This window comes from Oryzias melastigma, linkage group LG18, assembly GCF_002922805.2.
Source record: "Oryzias melastigma strain HK-1 linkage group LG18, ASM292280v2, whole genome shotgun sequence".
NCBI classification, from domain to species: Eukaryota; Metazoa; Chordata; class Actinopteri; order Beloniformes; family Adrianichthyidae; genus Oryzias; species Oryzias melastigma.
The window spans coordinates 1,201,764-1,214,014 of NC_050529.1; the positions used below are offsets into that span (position 1 = coordinate 1,201,764).

The 12,251-nt window shown below is 41.8% G+C and overlaps 1 protein-coding gene and 1 long non-coding RNA gene across 2 annotated transcripts; one reads left to right on the forward strand and one right to left on the reverse strand.

Moving 5' to 3' along the window:
- Window positions 1-843: 843 nt before the first annotated feature.
- Window positions 844-2,666, forward strand: LOC112156509. Its single transcript, XR_004949613.1, has 4 exons — window positions 844-973; window positions 1,893-1,960; window positions 2,073-2,457; window positions 2,541-2,666. It is a non-coding gene; the product is annotated as an uncharacterized LOC112156509 (long non-coding RNA).
- On the reverse strand, window positions 2,124-11,167 carry LOC112156508 (atrial natriuretic peptide receptor 1). The gene is made up of 23 exons (XM_024288823.2): window positions 10,958-11,167; window positions 10,712-10,823; window positions 9,769-9,901; window positions 9,528-9,660; window positions 9,289-9,393; window positions 8,517-8,619; window positions 7,943-8,088; window positions 7,786-7,858; window positions 7,433-7,577; window positions 7,277-7,363; window positions 7,069-7,212; window positions 6,846-6,967; window positions 6,021-6,159; window positions 5,834-5,882; window positions 5,268-5,369; window positions 5,054-5,173; window positions 4,810-4,903; window positions 4,076-4,163; window positions 3,646-3,785; window positions 2,741-2,893; window positions 2,570-2,668; window positions 2,401-2,492; window positions 2,124-2,331 (listed from the first exon to the last, which is right to left on the reverse strand). The coding sequence occupies exons 1-23, from the start codon at window positions 10,985-10,987 to the stop codon at window positions 2,149-2,151; spliced, it is 2,592 nt and encodes an 863-aa protein (XP_024144591.1). The 5' UTR covers window positions 10,988-11,167; the 3' UTR covers window positions 2,124-2,148.
- Window positions 11,168-12,251: the final 1,084 nt, after the last annotated feature.

Sequence of the window (12,251 nt, forward strand, 5' to 3'; positions counted from 1 at the left end):
AAACATTTTCCACTCAGATAAAAGCTTTGGGATGTTTTCCGCTCCGTCCGGCTCACAGGCTGTTTGAGGAGCCTCCTCTGTGGAGGAGGTGGGAGGAGCAGAGTGATGAGGAGCGCTGTCTCCTGCAGCTGCTCCGGTCTGATCTGATGCAGATGAGGAGACGGGAGAAACAGACGTCAGCTGATCCAGAGTGTAACCTTAAAAACACTTATCCCATCGGATCAACACAGATCTGTGTTGATCCCATCGGATCAACACAGATCTGTGTTTGTGTTGGACTGAATACAGAGATTTGATAGAAATAGTTTAACATTTTAAATGATCGGAGAGAAATTTAATCCCCTTTTCTGTGTCATTTTATGTGTTATTCTTTGGAATAAACCAAACTCAAGATTCAGGAAGATTTTCAGATTTTTTTCAGGCACAAACAATAAATGTAATTTTTTATTTACTAACATTAAAACTTTAATATTTGGATGAACTGAACCTAAAACACAAAACAGTAAAAAACAAAACATTAAATTACATTTCAATGGTTCATGATTTAACAACAACTAACAGAAACTCAAACTAAACTATATTTATATTTCTGCCTTCATAAAATACATGTTTTTATTTCATAAAAGACATCAAGAGAACTAAAAGGATCTGAAACCTCAGAAACCTCAAACAAAGTCAAACCAATCTCTACTTCACTGTTACCATGGAAACCTGCCTATGGAAAGAAGGGCGGAGTTATGAGTCAAGCCTGAGCCCCACAGAGAGGAAGGGGAGGAGCCTAAACTTCCTTTACAATTTCCTTAAGTTTAAGCTTGAAAGTGTTTTTAAAAATGATTTTTTAAATCTCAGGTGTAGCTGATGGAAAAGATGGAAGGAGAACTTTGAGGAACTCAGCGGTCCAGAGGTGCAGCGGCGTGTTCAGGAAGGGGGAGGAGTTTCAGGTGTGACCAGAGGACAGGTGAAGAAGACTGTGGTGAGAGCAGCCGTGATGTCGGTGCAGAGACAGGAAGCAGAGCTGAAGATGGGTCAGGATCAGGATCAGGAGTGGATCCATCAGAGGATCAGATCCTGATCTGGAGATCAGAGCTGGATGGAGACCAAACGTTTGGAAACCTTCAAATTATGGACATTTTCAGGTGGAATCACAACTGACTACAAACTGTGTGTTTGTGTCACAAATGTGATCCAACGTTTAGACCGGCGGTCTGGAACCTGAGGCTCCAGAACCACATGAGGTTCTTCAACCCTCCATTGATGCTCTCTGGTTCAAGGAAAATACATTTTTAATTTGAAAAATATGTTTGGACGAGGTTTATCAAGAAAAAAAGCCATAAAAGTCAAAAGTTTTTCACAAACAGATGAAGGACAGTACAGTATGTATCAATCAATCCACAGAATCAGGACTACATTACCCATAATGCCCCAACGATTCATCCAGCAGTTTGGCTTCAGAGTTTACCAAAACTGAAACATTCTGACGGATGTTTGAGTTCCGTTTACCACAGAAAATCAATCTGAAGTCTGTACACACAAACAGAATTCATGAACCAGAATTTAATTTTGAATAAAAAGAGAAAATCAAGGATTTGAATGATATAAAACGTAATACAAGTCACTTCATTAGCTCTGGTTTATTTCATTTTATTTTTAGTTAGATTGATGAATTTCTGTGTTTTTGTTTATCATACGAACGTTTCTCCACCTACTACTACATTGAGATGATTTCATGTGCTACAGGAAGTCTTTTATTTTGAAAGAAAGTCATGTGGACCTCTAAAGAATTAGAAACTTATTCCTTTTATAAGGCTATTTTCTCTATATGTTTCTGTTTTATTCAGTATTTGTGTTTAGTACCAAAACCATAAATACCGTGTGTACTTCTTATCCTAAAGGCTGAAATGAGACTTTCTGTGACGTTGTCAGTGAGAAATCCTCCAGAATGGATCTTTAACTGTTGAAGGTTGGTTTAGGAGAACACAACAAAATCAAGAAAAACTGTTTTAAACTCTAAATTCCAACTAAACAAAAGAGAAAAAGTTTCCTAACATCCTATAGAACCACATGTTGATCAGATGTTTCAGGAAGGAACTCTTGAGACGTCGTCTAAGAGGACAAACAAACACAAACAAACACAAACTGAGAGCGTCTTCAGGTGGGATCCATCAGGAGGTCGTCGTTCAGGAACCCGGGAATGGACGGGTACGGCTCCTCCTCCGCATCGGTCTCCATGGTAACGCCCTTGGAGGGTTTGTCTTCAGACTCCTTCACATTCTTGGTAAGCGGAGTCGTCTTCTTCCCCTGCAGCCAGTAGGTCACCATGTCTCCTTTGCCCTGCAGGAACCCGGACAGGAGTTACCGGTCGTCCGTCTGCGGCGGCGCTGGACGGACGCCGCGGCTTACCTTGACCTGCAGAACTCCTCTACACTCCAGGACGTAGCCTCCGATCTCCTCCAGCAGGTAGAAGGCACTGGAGCTGCACTGGATCTTCAGAGCTGCAGAGACAGAGAAGGTTCCTCATGACTCGTCCATCTTCTCACCAGAACCTCCCTGTGACGTCAGACAGGATTACCCAGGCTGGTGGACTCCATCCGGGACGCCGTGTTCACCGTGTCTCCAAACAGGCAGTAGCGCGGCATCTTGGTCCCCACCACCCCGGCCACCACCGGCCCTGAGGAGCACAGGAGAGGCTGTCAGACGGACTCCGCCACGGGGTTCTGCGCCTCTGCGGGCCGTCCGGTACCGGAGTGGATCCCTCCTCGGATCTGCAGCTGCATGCCGGGTTTGTGGGGGATCCTGAAGGTCCGGCAGACGCCCACCAGGTCCAGAGCCATGCTGGCGATCTCAGAGGCGTGGAGGATCCCGTTCTCCAGAGGAACGCCGGACACCACCATGTCTACGGCGGAGGAAGGGCTGGCGGTTAACCGAGGTTTAACTCTTTAACACCTGAGGCCGGCGTCACCGGTGACGCGTGAACACAACATCTTTAACATACTGTAACTTTTGAACTGTTAACATGTAATTCTAGTAGACCGCAGAATCTACTGGAATTATCGTGTTAATGGTTGAAAAGTTCCAGGAAATCAAAGAATATTTGACCTCCAGACGAAGACCAAAAACCTAAAAGTTCAAACCCGAAAAACGGTGGACTCAAACATCAATCAGACCAAAGGTTGAGATGAATGTAAGGGTCTAAATCAGGGGTCACTAACAGCCGGACCCAGATGTTGAGTCGTGCGGACTTCATCCTAACCAGGATCCAAACCAGATTCTGGGTCTGCATGACCCAACATCTGGGTAAGATAATCCAGATGTTGGGTTAGAATCTGGGTTAGGATCTCAACCCAGACGTTGGATTAAAATCTGCTTAGGTCAGAATCCTGGTCAGGATCCTAACCCAACATCTGGGTTAAGATCCTGGATCTGGTGACAGATCCTTAAATGTTTGACATTATCTCTCAGTAATAAAGTTGCAGATGTTCCACCAATCCTCGGCTATTTAAAAATATATTTAGACATTGTTTGTTTTTGCTGGACCCTAACTTCAAGAAATGTTTCCTAACTGGACCTCTGGAAACTTTAGTAGAAGGCCTCTGCTGTGGAAAGGTGTAAGAAGTGAAGCAGTTTTAAAGTCTGTGTGATCCTCACAGGCGTCTCCGATGGTCTCCACCTTGTACACGTCATGGTTGTCGATGATGTCGTCGAAGGTTGTGTAGAGCTTGTTGAGGAAGTCCACCACCTGGTAAGGCGTGCTGCTGCTGGACAGCTGAGTGAAGCCCACGATGTCACTGCATCAGACGGCATCAGGAGGAAGTTCAAAGAGAAATGACGTCATGGAAACGGGACAAAACGGGAGTTTGAAGGTCAAACTGGAACCAGCTGGACTGAAGTGGATCTGTCGCTTTAAATGTTAGATTCAATTGAACTAATAATCAATGCCATAGATCAGAAATTACATGAACTAGGATGTATGTAACTAATAATACATTTGATTCCAGAAATAATGAAATTCTACTGACTAAACTGTAATAGTATTAGGATTAAAAATGACCATCATAGACGGTGGAGCACGACCCACCTGAAGAAGACGGTAGCGCTGACGTAGCTCTGAGCCTGCGATGGTTTCCCCTGACGTAAGTCATCGGCGACCTGCTTTGGGAGCATACCTGCAGCACAGCAGGAAACCAAAAACTGTAGCGACTGTTCAGTGAAGTGACTGAAGGATTTAATGAAACTAGAGAATATCATAGAATGAAGTCTGTAGTTTGACAGTTAATTGATCCAAATGTCGGATGTGAAACGTGATCAGCTTAATGTTTAGATATTAGAAAATGGTTTTTACTGGAAAAAATGAATTTGGGTTTTAACCAGAGATAAATATGAAAGTATCATCTGCATAGAAGTGATTTAATGAAAAATAAAATATAAATATGATAGTATCATCTGCAGAGTGTTCATTGAAAAGAATTTCAACAAATATTACAGTATCATCTAAATAGAAAAGTATTTATTGGAAAGATTGACTATAATTATAGTATAATCTGCATAGAAGTGTGTTAATTAAAAAGAATATATAAATATGATAGTATCTTCTAAATAGAAACGTTAATTGGATAAAATGACTATAAATATTATAGTATCATCTACATAGAAATGTGTTAATTGGAAAGACTGACTATAAATATGATAGTGTCATTGACATATAAGTTAATTGAAAGACTGACAGTAAACATGAGCGTATCATCTGCATAGAAGAGTTAATGTAAAGAACAACCAGATCAGCTGTAGATAAACATTGAGGACCCGTCTCACTATAAAGCAGCCGGTCGGTTTTCTGTTTCTCGTGGGTCAGATCCTGAGTCCGTTCAGCCACCAGGACCTCCAGATGTTTGCTGTACTTCTCCATCTGAAAGGTATAAGTGGATGAAGAACAGAGAGGAAGAAGACTGGAGCGGGAACCGAATCCCTGTCATGATGTAGGAGTTATAAAACTTTCCAGATGTGGTTCAAACTTTCAGTGTTTTATTGTGAAGGATCGTCGTTTCTGTGTTTTTACCAGGTTCATCATCATGTCCACCGGGCTGACTTTAATGGGGTTGATCCGGTGGACAAACTTCTTAATCTGCTCAAAGGTGGGCCGGTGGGCGGGGTTATGGGAGCGGCACCGACGAATCAGCTACAGAGAGACGAGAGGGTCAAAAACAGGAGGAGAGGGAGGAAAAGGGGTGAATATCTGTAAAACCGTGTTTTAGCAGAACAGATCTCCTCACATCAACGTAGTCGGCGGGACAGGGGCAGGTGTTGTCGGTTTTACTGGAGATCAGTTCTGGGAGAGGAGGACACCAGGCACACTCCAGACTGGACTCTTCTGCCTGAAGAAAGAGAAGAGTTTGTGTTCATTTAAAATCAGGATTAGATTCAGTGAAAATGAATCATGTTCCCTCGTCATATCGCTCTTCTTTACCAGTCGCTGATTTTTGGATCCTTTTTTTGTTTTGTACTCTGCACTTTTAAGGAGGAGCCACAGCGACTCAAGGCTGGCTATTCCTCTGTCACACTTGTTTACACCTAAATGTAAATATTTTATTAATCAATGTCTCACTATAATGATTCTTGTTTTAGCGTGACTTTTTAAAGTTATAAAACTGATTTTATGTATTTTCCGAACCCTGGCAGCTATGTTAGCACGTAGCTGACCGGCGGATATTGATGATATCATCGAGCGGTAGGAGCGCCAACATTTGAACACATCTCTCTGCATTTATGGATAAGTGTAGGGTAGGGATGCTATAGGGGTAAGGAGGCAATTCAGAGTCTGCCTCAGACTTGGACTTACGGGGACGGGGTCATTCCGAGTCGCTATCTCCAAGAGAATTATGGAATAACTGGGAAAACACAAGTCAACAAGTCACAAGCAAAACCTTTGGTTTAAATTCGATACTTTAAGGTACATTGTTGTGTTCTAGTTCATTTTTGTGTTCATTCAGTGATTGAATGTGTTTAAAACTCTTTTATTTTAGCACCTGAACACATCTCCAGCCAGGGTTGGTTCCATGTTGGAGTTCTGGAACTCGGGTGGCATGTACACCTCCATGAGTCTCTGCTGATAAGTAGTCAGCGGCTCGGTTCCATCGTCTCTGCGGTACATCCTCAGTCCATAATCTGACAGCGGAGATCAAACCCATTAAAAACAAGTTTATCTAAAGGTAAAAGAGGATCTTCAGAGCTTTTTTGCAGCAGGTTTACACTGTATGTGATCTGAAAGGAAACATTTCACACAAACACTAGCAAGGAACGAGCAATGATCTCAGTCCCCAGAGATGAGCCTGTTCATGCTTACCGGAGATCAACTGAAAACTTTGACCGTAACATTCAATGAAATGTGTTCTTAGTCTCATTTCATATCAACATTCCAGAACGTGGGCTGGATTGTGTCATAGTTTAATGCAAATTTAGCCTTGAAAGAAATGGGGGCTTGTCCGAGATCAAAACAGGATTGAGTTTTTGTGGTTTCAGAAAAAAGTTTTCCTGAAAAAGATTAAGACTTTTTAAGTCATTTTGATCACAGTTGTTGAGAAACGACCACAAAATATCCAAGTATCTATTTATGTGTGTCTATAAGAACGTATATAAGCAAACTGTTTTTTAAATTTTTCCTAAAATACTTTTGTTTTCAAAGTTATGCGTATGGGTATTTCTTTATTCATCTATTAGGAACTGTTGCACCTTTAGAGGAGATAATCAGCTGTCTGACAGCTTCAAAGATGTAATGAGTGGATTTTACACATTGAGTAAAATGTTGGAAACGTTTGATCCAGTTTTAGGAATTTATCTGAGACTTCAAACACCTGTGATCTTGCAGACCCAGCGGTCATCTAAGACACAGTTCAGAGACTTCAGCCGGCCGTGACAGATCTTGTGTTGGTGGAGATACGACATCCCTCTGGCGATGTCCGAGGCGAAGGAGAACCTGGCAGAGAGTCGTGGTTATATAAATATAATGACTTATGTTTGTCCAAACATGCATTATTTATTCATAATGGTTGTCAGCAGATGGGAGGGAATGTTCACCTGAAGCCCCAATTGAGTGGGATCTCCTCGTTAAGAAGGACGTCGTTGAGGCTTCCCTTTGGGCAATACTCTGTTATGATGGCAATGTTTGGTACCTCAATGCACCCTCCAATGAACTTGCAGAGGTTGGGGTGATCCAGTTCCCTGGTTCCAGAGAAAGGGTCAGAGATGGTTTGATGACTGAGAACTCTTGGTGTGCAGTTGTTACCTGACTTGTTTGACTTCTTGTCTGATGGTTTTGGACAGTGAGAACATCTTCGTCTGGATTCTCTTGATGGCCACGGTCCTGCCGTCACTGTTGGAGAAAGTGGTTGTAGACATGAGGCCTGACCATCCAGATGCAATAAAAGATCAAGAACAGTACTATATCCCGGTGCAGATGAATGGAGTCCTCCGGGTTCCAGCCTGTCCTGTACAGGAGTTGAGCCCAGTTAGACAGCTGGTGTTGCTGTCACTGTGCCCCACTGGGACGCTCATTATACTGCCCATGGTCATTCGTGCTTCCTGATCTGTACAGATAAGAGCACTGAGTCAGTACAGGTCACTTCTGTAACCTCTTTATTACTTGTTTTTGTGTGGGATTCAGTGTTTTCCATCCATCTGTTTTTTACACCAAATCGATCTCTTCTAGGGTCATTGAGTTGTTGGGCGAAGGGTTAGGGTTAGTTCTGGATGGTTAACTTGACCCCAACCCTTCCAATCTGGATTTTGGAGTACCTTGTTTGATCTTTGAGAAATCGATGATCCAGCTCTCGTCCCACAGCAGCTTCTCCTTCTGGTACCTCAGCCACTACAAAGACAAAATCCCTCAAGCGTTAAGGCTATTGAAGTTGGGCGGTTTGTCACTCTTTCAGTTGTATAGTGTGAGTCTCACCACTGCAGTGAGGATGAAGGACAGGCAGACCAGGCTGAGCGGCAGGCCGATGGCCATTTTGGTGCTCAGGCTCATGGGGCAATCGCCACAGTCGGCTGGACAGGTGGAGCAAAGCTCCCCGTCCTCACAGACATCGTTCCCACAAACTGAGAGAAGGGAGAATACATAAAGAAACTCTCACCAGTTTGACCTTGAGTGACTTTAGGAACCAGACAGTTTAGGAACAATTGTCAAAATGACCAACACTGGCTTTCCTCTCTACAACTTGATTCCAGCTTGTTCCATCAGAATAAATTATAAAATGTTTGATTTTGATTTTAAAGATGACACAATTAGAAGCTAATCCTTAGAGGAACCAGTAAGCTTCAATCAACGTTGACCCATATTTTTTATCAAGAAACACTTTTGCATTTTTCAGGACCAAGCATTGGTAGTTTGTGACGAATGGGCGGGAACAACACCCTTCATGAGGGTTCAAATGGAATCAACAGGGCTATCTGGACCAAGACCTGTAGACTAACCTCAGACTTGTCCGTCGGTGATGGTCAGCAGCCTGAAAGCATAAAAAACCTACCCACAGCTGGCAGCACAGTGCTCTTGGCCTCCAGGGCAGCTTGCATGATCCCAACTCGTATGTGAGCAATGAGGGAGGTCAAGCCGGCATGAAGCAGAACCACCTGCAACATGTGGGTGGAGCTTGAGAATAGTAATAACTGAGTAAACAATAACTGTCTTCAGTAGTAGCAACACACTGATGGTTTGTGGAATCTAATTGTTTTGTCCAAAAGGTTCATTGTCTTCAAAAGGAACCTAAAGAATCCTGAACACTTAAGGTACAAACAGCAGTTTGTCATCTGCATACAATGACACACTTGAGTCCAATAAAGCCAAATTATGATGAAAGAAGTTTCACATCAGGGGTGGGCAAGTCCAAGTCTCCAAGGTGTGAGGGGTTTATTGTGTACGGAGCAGGAATGGGGGTCTATATTCTTTGGCAATCCAAGAAAGATAGAATGTTAAATAAAGGAACTTCTAAGAGTTCTGGGCTTGAGGTGCAATAGAACCATACAAACCCAAAAACCTGATCTACTCTGTGGCTCTTTCAACACATTTTTAGTTTGGGTTTTTGGAAGGGATACTAGGACACCTGACTTTCTCCTTTCTATATGCAAAGGTTGTCTCCTTTTTGTTGGAGTAGAACTTATTCAGGACAACCGACCCGTCATTTATCGGTTTCTGTGGCAGCACAACTATGAGGAGTTCAATGTTTTTCAGTTTTTGCCTGTTGTTTTGAAATTCATTTTCAACACCTGACTGAGACACAGTCTGTGGTTCTTCTGGGTCACCTTGGATGTCCAGTTGGTCTGGGTCATCCTGCCAGAGGTGGAGATGGTGTGGGTGAAGATTTTTCCATCGTCAGGGATCCAGGGCCCACAGATGCTCTCTGATGCCTGTCGGGAGGGAAGATCTGAGTTTCAGGTGTGTTTCACTGTCAGACCTCAGCTGTTCATTCAGCTTGTTAGGTATTTATCTTTAAAGTTTGTTCTCTGAGAGGAAGACGGAGTGAAACAACCAAATCCTTCACCATGTATCCCAGAGGACAGGAGTGGATGTTAGCGTGATGGATGCAGCAGTTCTCTCCGTTGGCGTCTTTCCAGTTTGTGGGACACTCCTGATGTTCACAGAACCTCCGAGCTGAAGCTGCGTCTGTTATATAACTGAACACAAAACAACCCCCCCCCCCCAGTTCAGGTCAGGCTAACAGTTTGGACGACTCACTTCTTCCAGCACACAGATGCTAGCCGGTCGGTCAATAATATAATGACCTCTGAGTGAAGATGCTGTTTGTGATTGCCCAGTCGTAGAAGGAGTCGCGGGCCGTGACAGAATATGTGACGCTGAAGACCTCCCCGCTCTTCACCAGCTCTGGAGGACGGACCACCCACGCCATCTCCAGACCTGGACGACACAAACATCCTTTGAGACACTGAGTACAGACACAAGTTTATTCCATCATTTAATCAGTAACTCAACAAGACACAGGTCCGTCTTCATGAGATCTAGGGCTGGTTTGGTCACCTAGGATTTTATTTAGTGAAAAACTTTCAGTCTTGATTTCAGTTTACCGCATTTGATGCATTCTGGGTACCCATGGCGTGATCATGAAATCAGGATCTCAACAACTTTCTGGTTTAGCAAAAATGCAAATGAATATCATGGATTTAGTCTTTAGTATTGGTTTTATCAGAATGTTTTAGGTATTAACTTACTATCAAAGAATTAAGTGTATTTTAAATATAAAAATTCAGCTTGAACAGATTAGTCTGACAACCACATGTTTGGTTCTGACCTTTAGATTCAGGATTTTCTGATCCCACAGCAGATTATGGGACTAAATCTGGACTAAATATGAGATTATCTTCACTTTAACGACATGATGGACGACATTTATCTTTAAACTCATTAAAAACACAACAATGTCACTAAAATTAATTTTTAGCAAGTGTTTGAACCAAATGTCAAATTTAGTTTCAAATCAAAACAACACATTTTTGTAGACGTCTAAATATATAAAAAATAAATAAATGAAATATTAATCATGAAAAAAATCAATCTCTTTTGTTCTCATAAATTCAATCTGTCATGTCACAGAAATGAAGAAGAACCAAAATATTTCTTAAATCCCTTTGACATTAAACTATAGGAGCCGTCAGCACCCCGACCAGAACCGTCCCCACAGAACAGAACCACCTTTCGGGTCGGACTCACCTCCACAGTCGATCATGTTGAACTCGTTGGGTCCCTGCAGAGGCCAGCAGTCGTACTCGCTGTTGTCCAAGTCGTGCCAACCACACACAAGACCAACACAACAAACACACATCTGGTACACAACATACAAATACAATAAAATGAAACAACAAAAATCTATAAAACCTAAACCACATCTTCAGTCTAAAGTCTACAGTTTAAATATGAACTCAGTAACTGAGACTGAACAGTTTCTGAGAGTCTCACCAGAACCAGAAAGTGACTCAGTTCCTTCATGCTGTCGGTCAGACGGAGACAGACGAACAGATGAACCGAACAATGAAGAACATCTGAACAAGTGAGGAGAGCTGGAGGAGCAGAACCCTGGACTGAGATGAGTGACCCTGTGATGCCCCCTGGTGGACAGACTGGTGTCTGAACAAGCAGGAGTGTTTTTTCTGCACCTAAACAACATCAGTAAATACTCATCAAAGATAATCCCATATATCCTTTTAAGAACTATTGAAGAAATTTGGATTTTTGAATCATTTATAGAGAATAAAAATCATAATGGAAAATAATTTAGCTTCAAACCTTCAGATTTCTTCTGATAAACTGATGGCAGATTAAATTTTCTTTCAGGATAAACATCAGGAATGACCAAACACAGAAACCTAGAGTTCAGACCTGTGACCTCCGCCCTGACGAACCCTCAACCGTCCTGAAGAACCACATCGACCAACGATTTGTTATCAGAGTTCACAATATGTCAAATAATGAGCAAATAATGACGTTTGATTTTAGAGTTTTCAAATGCGTCTTCAAGGTCTGATACTGATTCCAGTTTTATGACGGAGCAGATCCAGTAACACTTCATGACAATAAAAAGACAAATTTAGCTGAAATGATGCATTGTGGTGCTATACTACCTTTATTGGTTTATTATTATATTTTATATGTTTGATGTCTAGAAATTATTTTGTCTTTTAGTTTCTGGAATTTTGTTTTGAATTCTTAAATGTAAAGATGCTTATTTATTATTTGTTTTTTTTTTAATTGTCTTTGTGATCTTTAACATGTGTTTTGAGTTTAAGGATTTGTTGATGTGATTTGACTTTAAGGGCCACCGTACAAAAGCGAACAATAGACGAATAATGACATGAAGTGTGGAGGAATTACTAGTAATCCCTCTGCTAACACAGTAGGTAAAGTAAACACAGTAAAGTCTGACCACCAGGGGGCACTATCCAATGTTTAAAGGGTTGAGTTTCAAAGAGCGTCCAACAAAACCACAGCTGGGTCACTTAACGAGTACCAAACGAACCTCTGTAACGGACTGGTCCTGGTCCAGTTAGATGGTTCTTTATGGCGAACTTTAAAGGGAAAACGGCGAAAGGCAGAAAAACGCTGTTAGATTAAGAATGTTTCCTACAGGAGAACTTGTTAGAATAATTTTAAAATAAATATTTAATATTTTAGAGTTTTCTAGAGTTTTTTACGTTTAAATATTACATTTTTTTTCATCAAATAAAAATTTCAAGATAAGTAAATTATTCATTAA

Excerpts from the sequence above, each read along its gene's own strand:
- LOC112156508 (XM_024288823.2), bottom strand. The coding sequence starts at position 10,987 with ATGAAGGAACTGAGTCACTTTCTGGTTCTG. Across the intron at positions 9,902-10,711 it reads CAACATGATCGACTGTGGAG|GTCTGGAGATGGCGTGGGTG; the intron begins GTGAGTCCGACC and ends TGTGTCGTCCAG. Across the intron at positions 3,786-4,075 it reads AGCGCTACCGTCTTCTTCAG|TGACATCGTGGGCTTCACTC; the intron begins GTGGGTCGTGCT and ends CGTCTGATGCAG.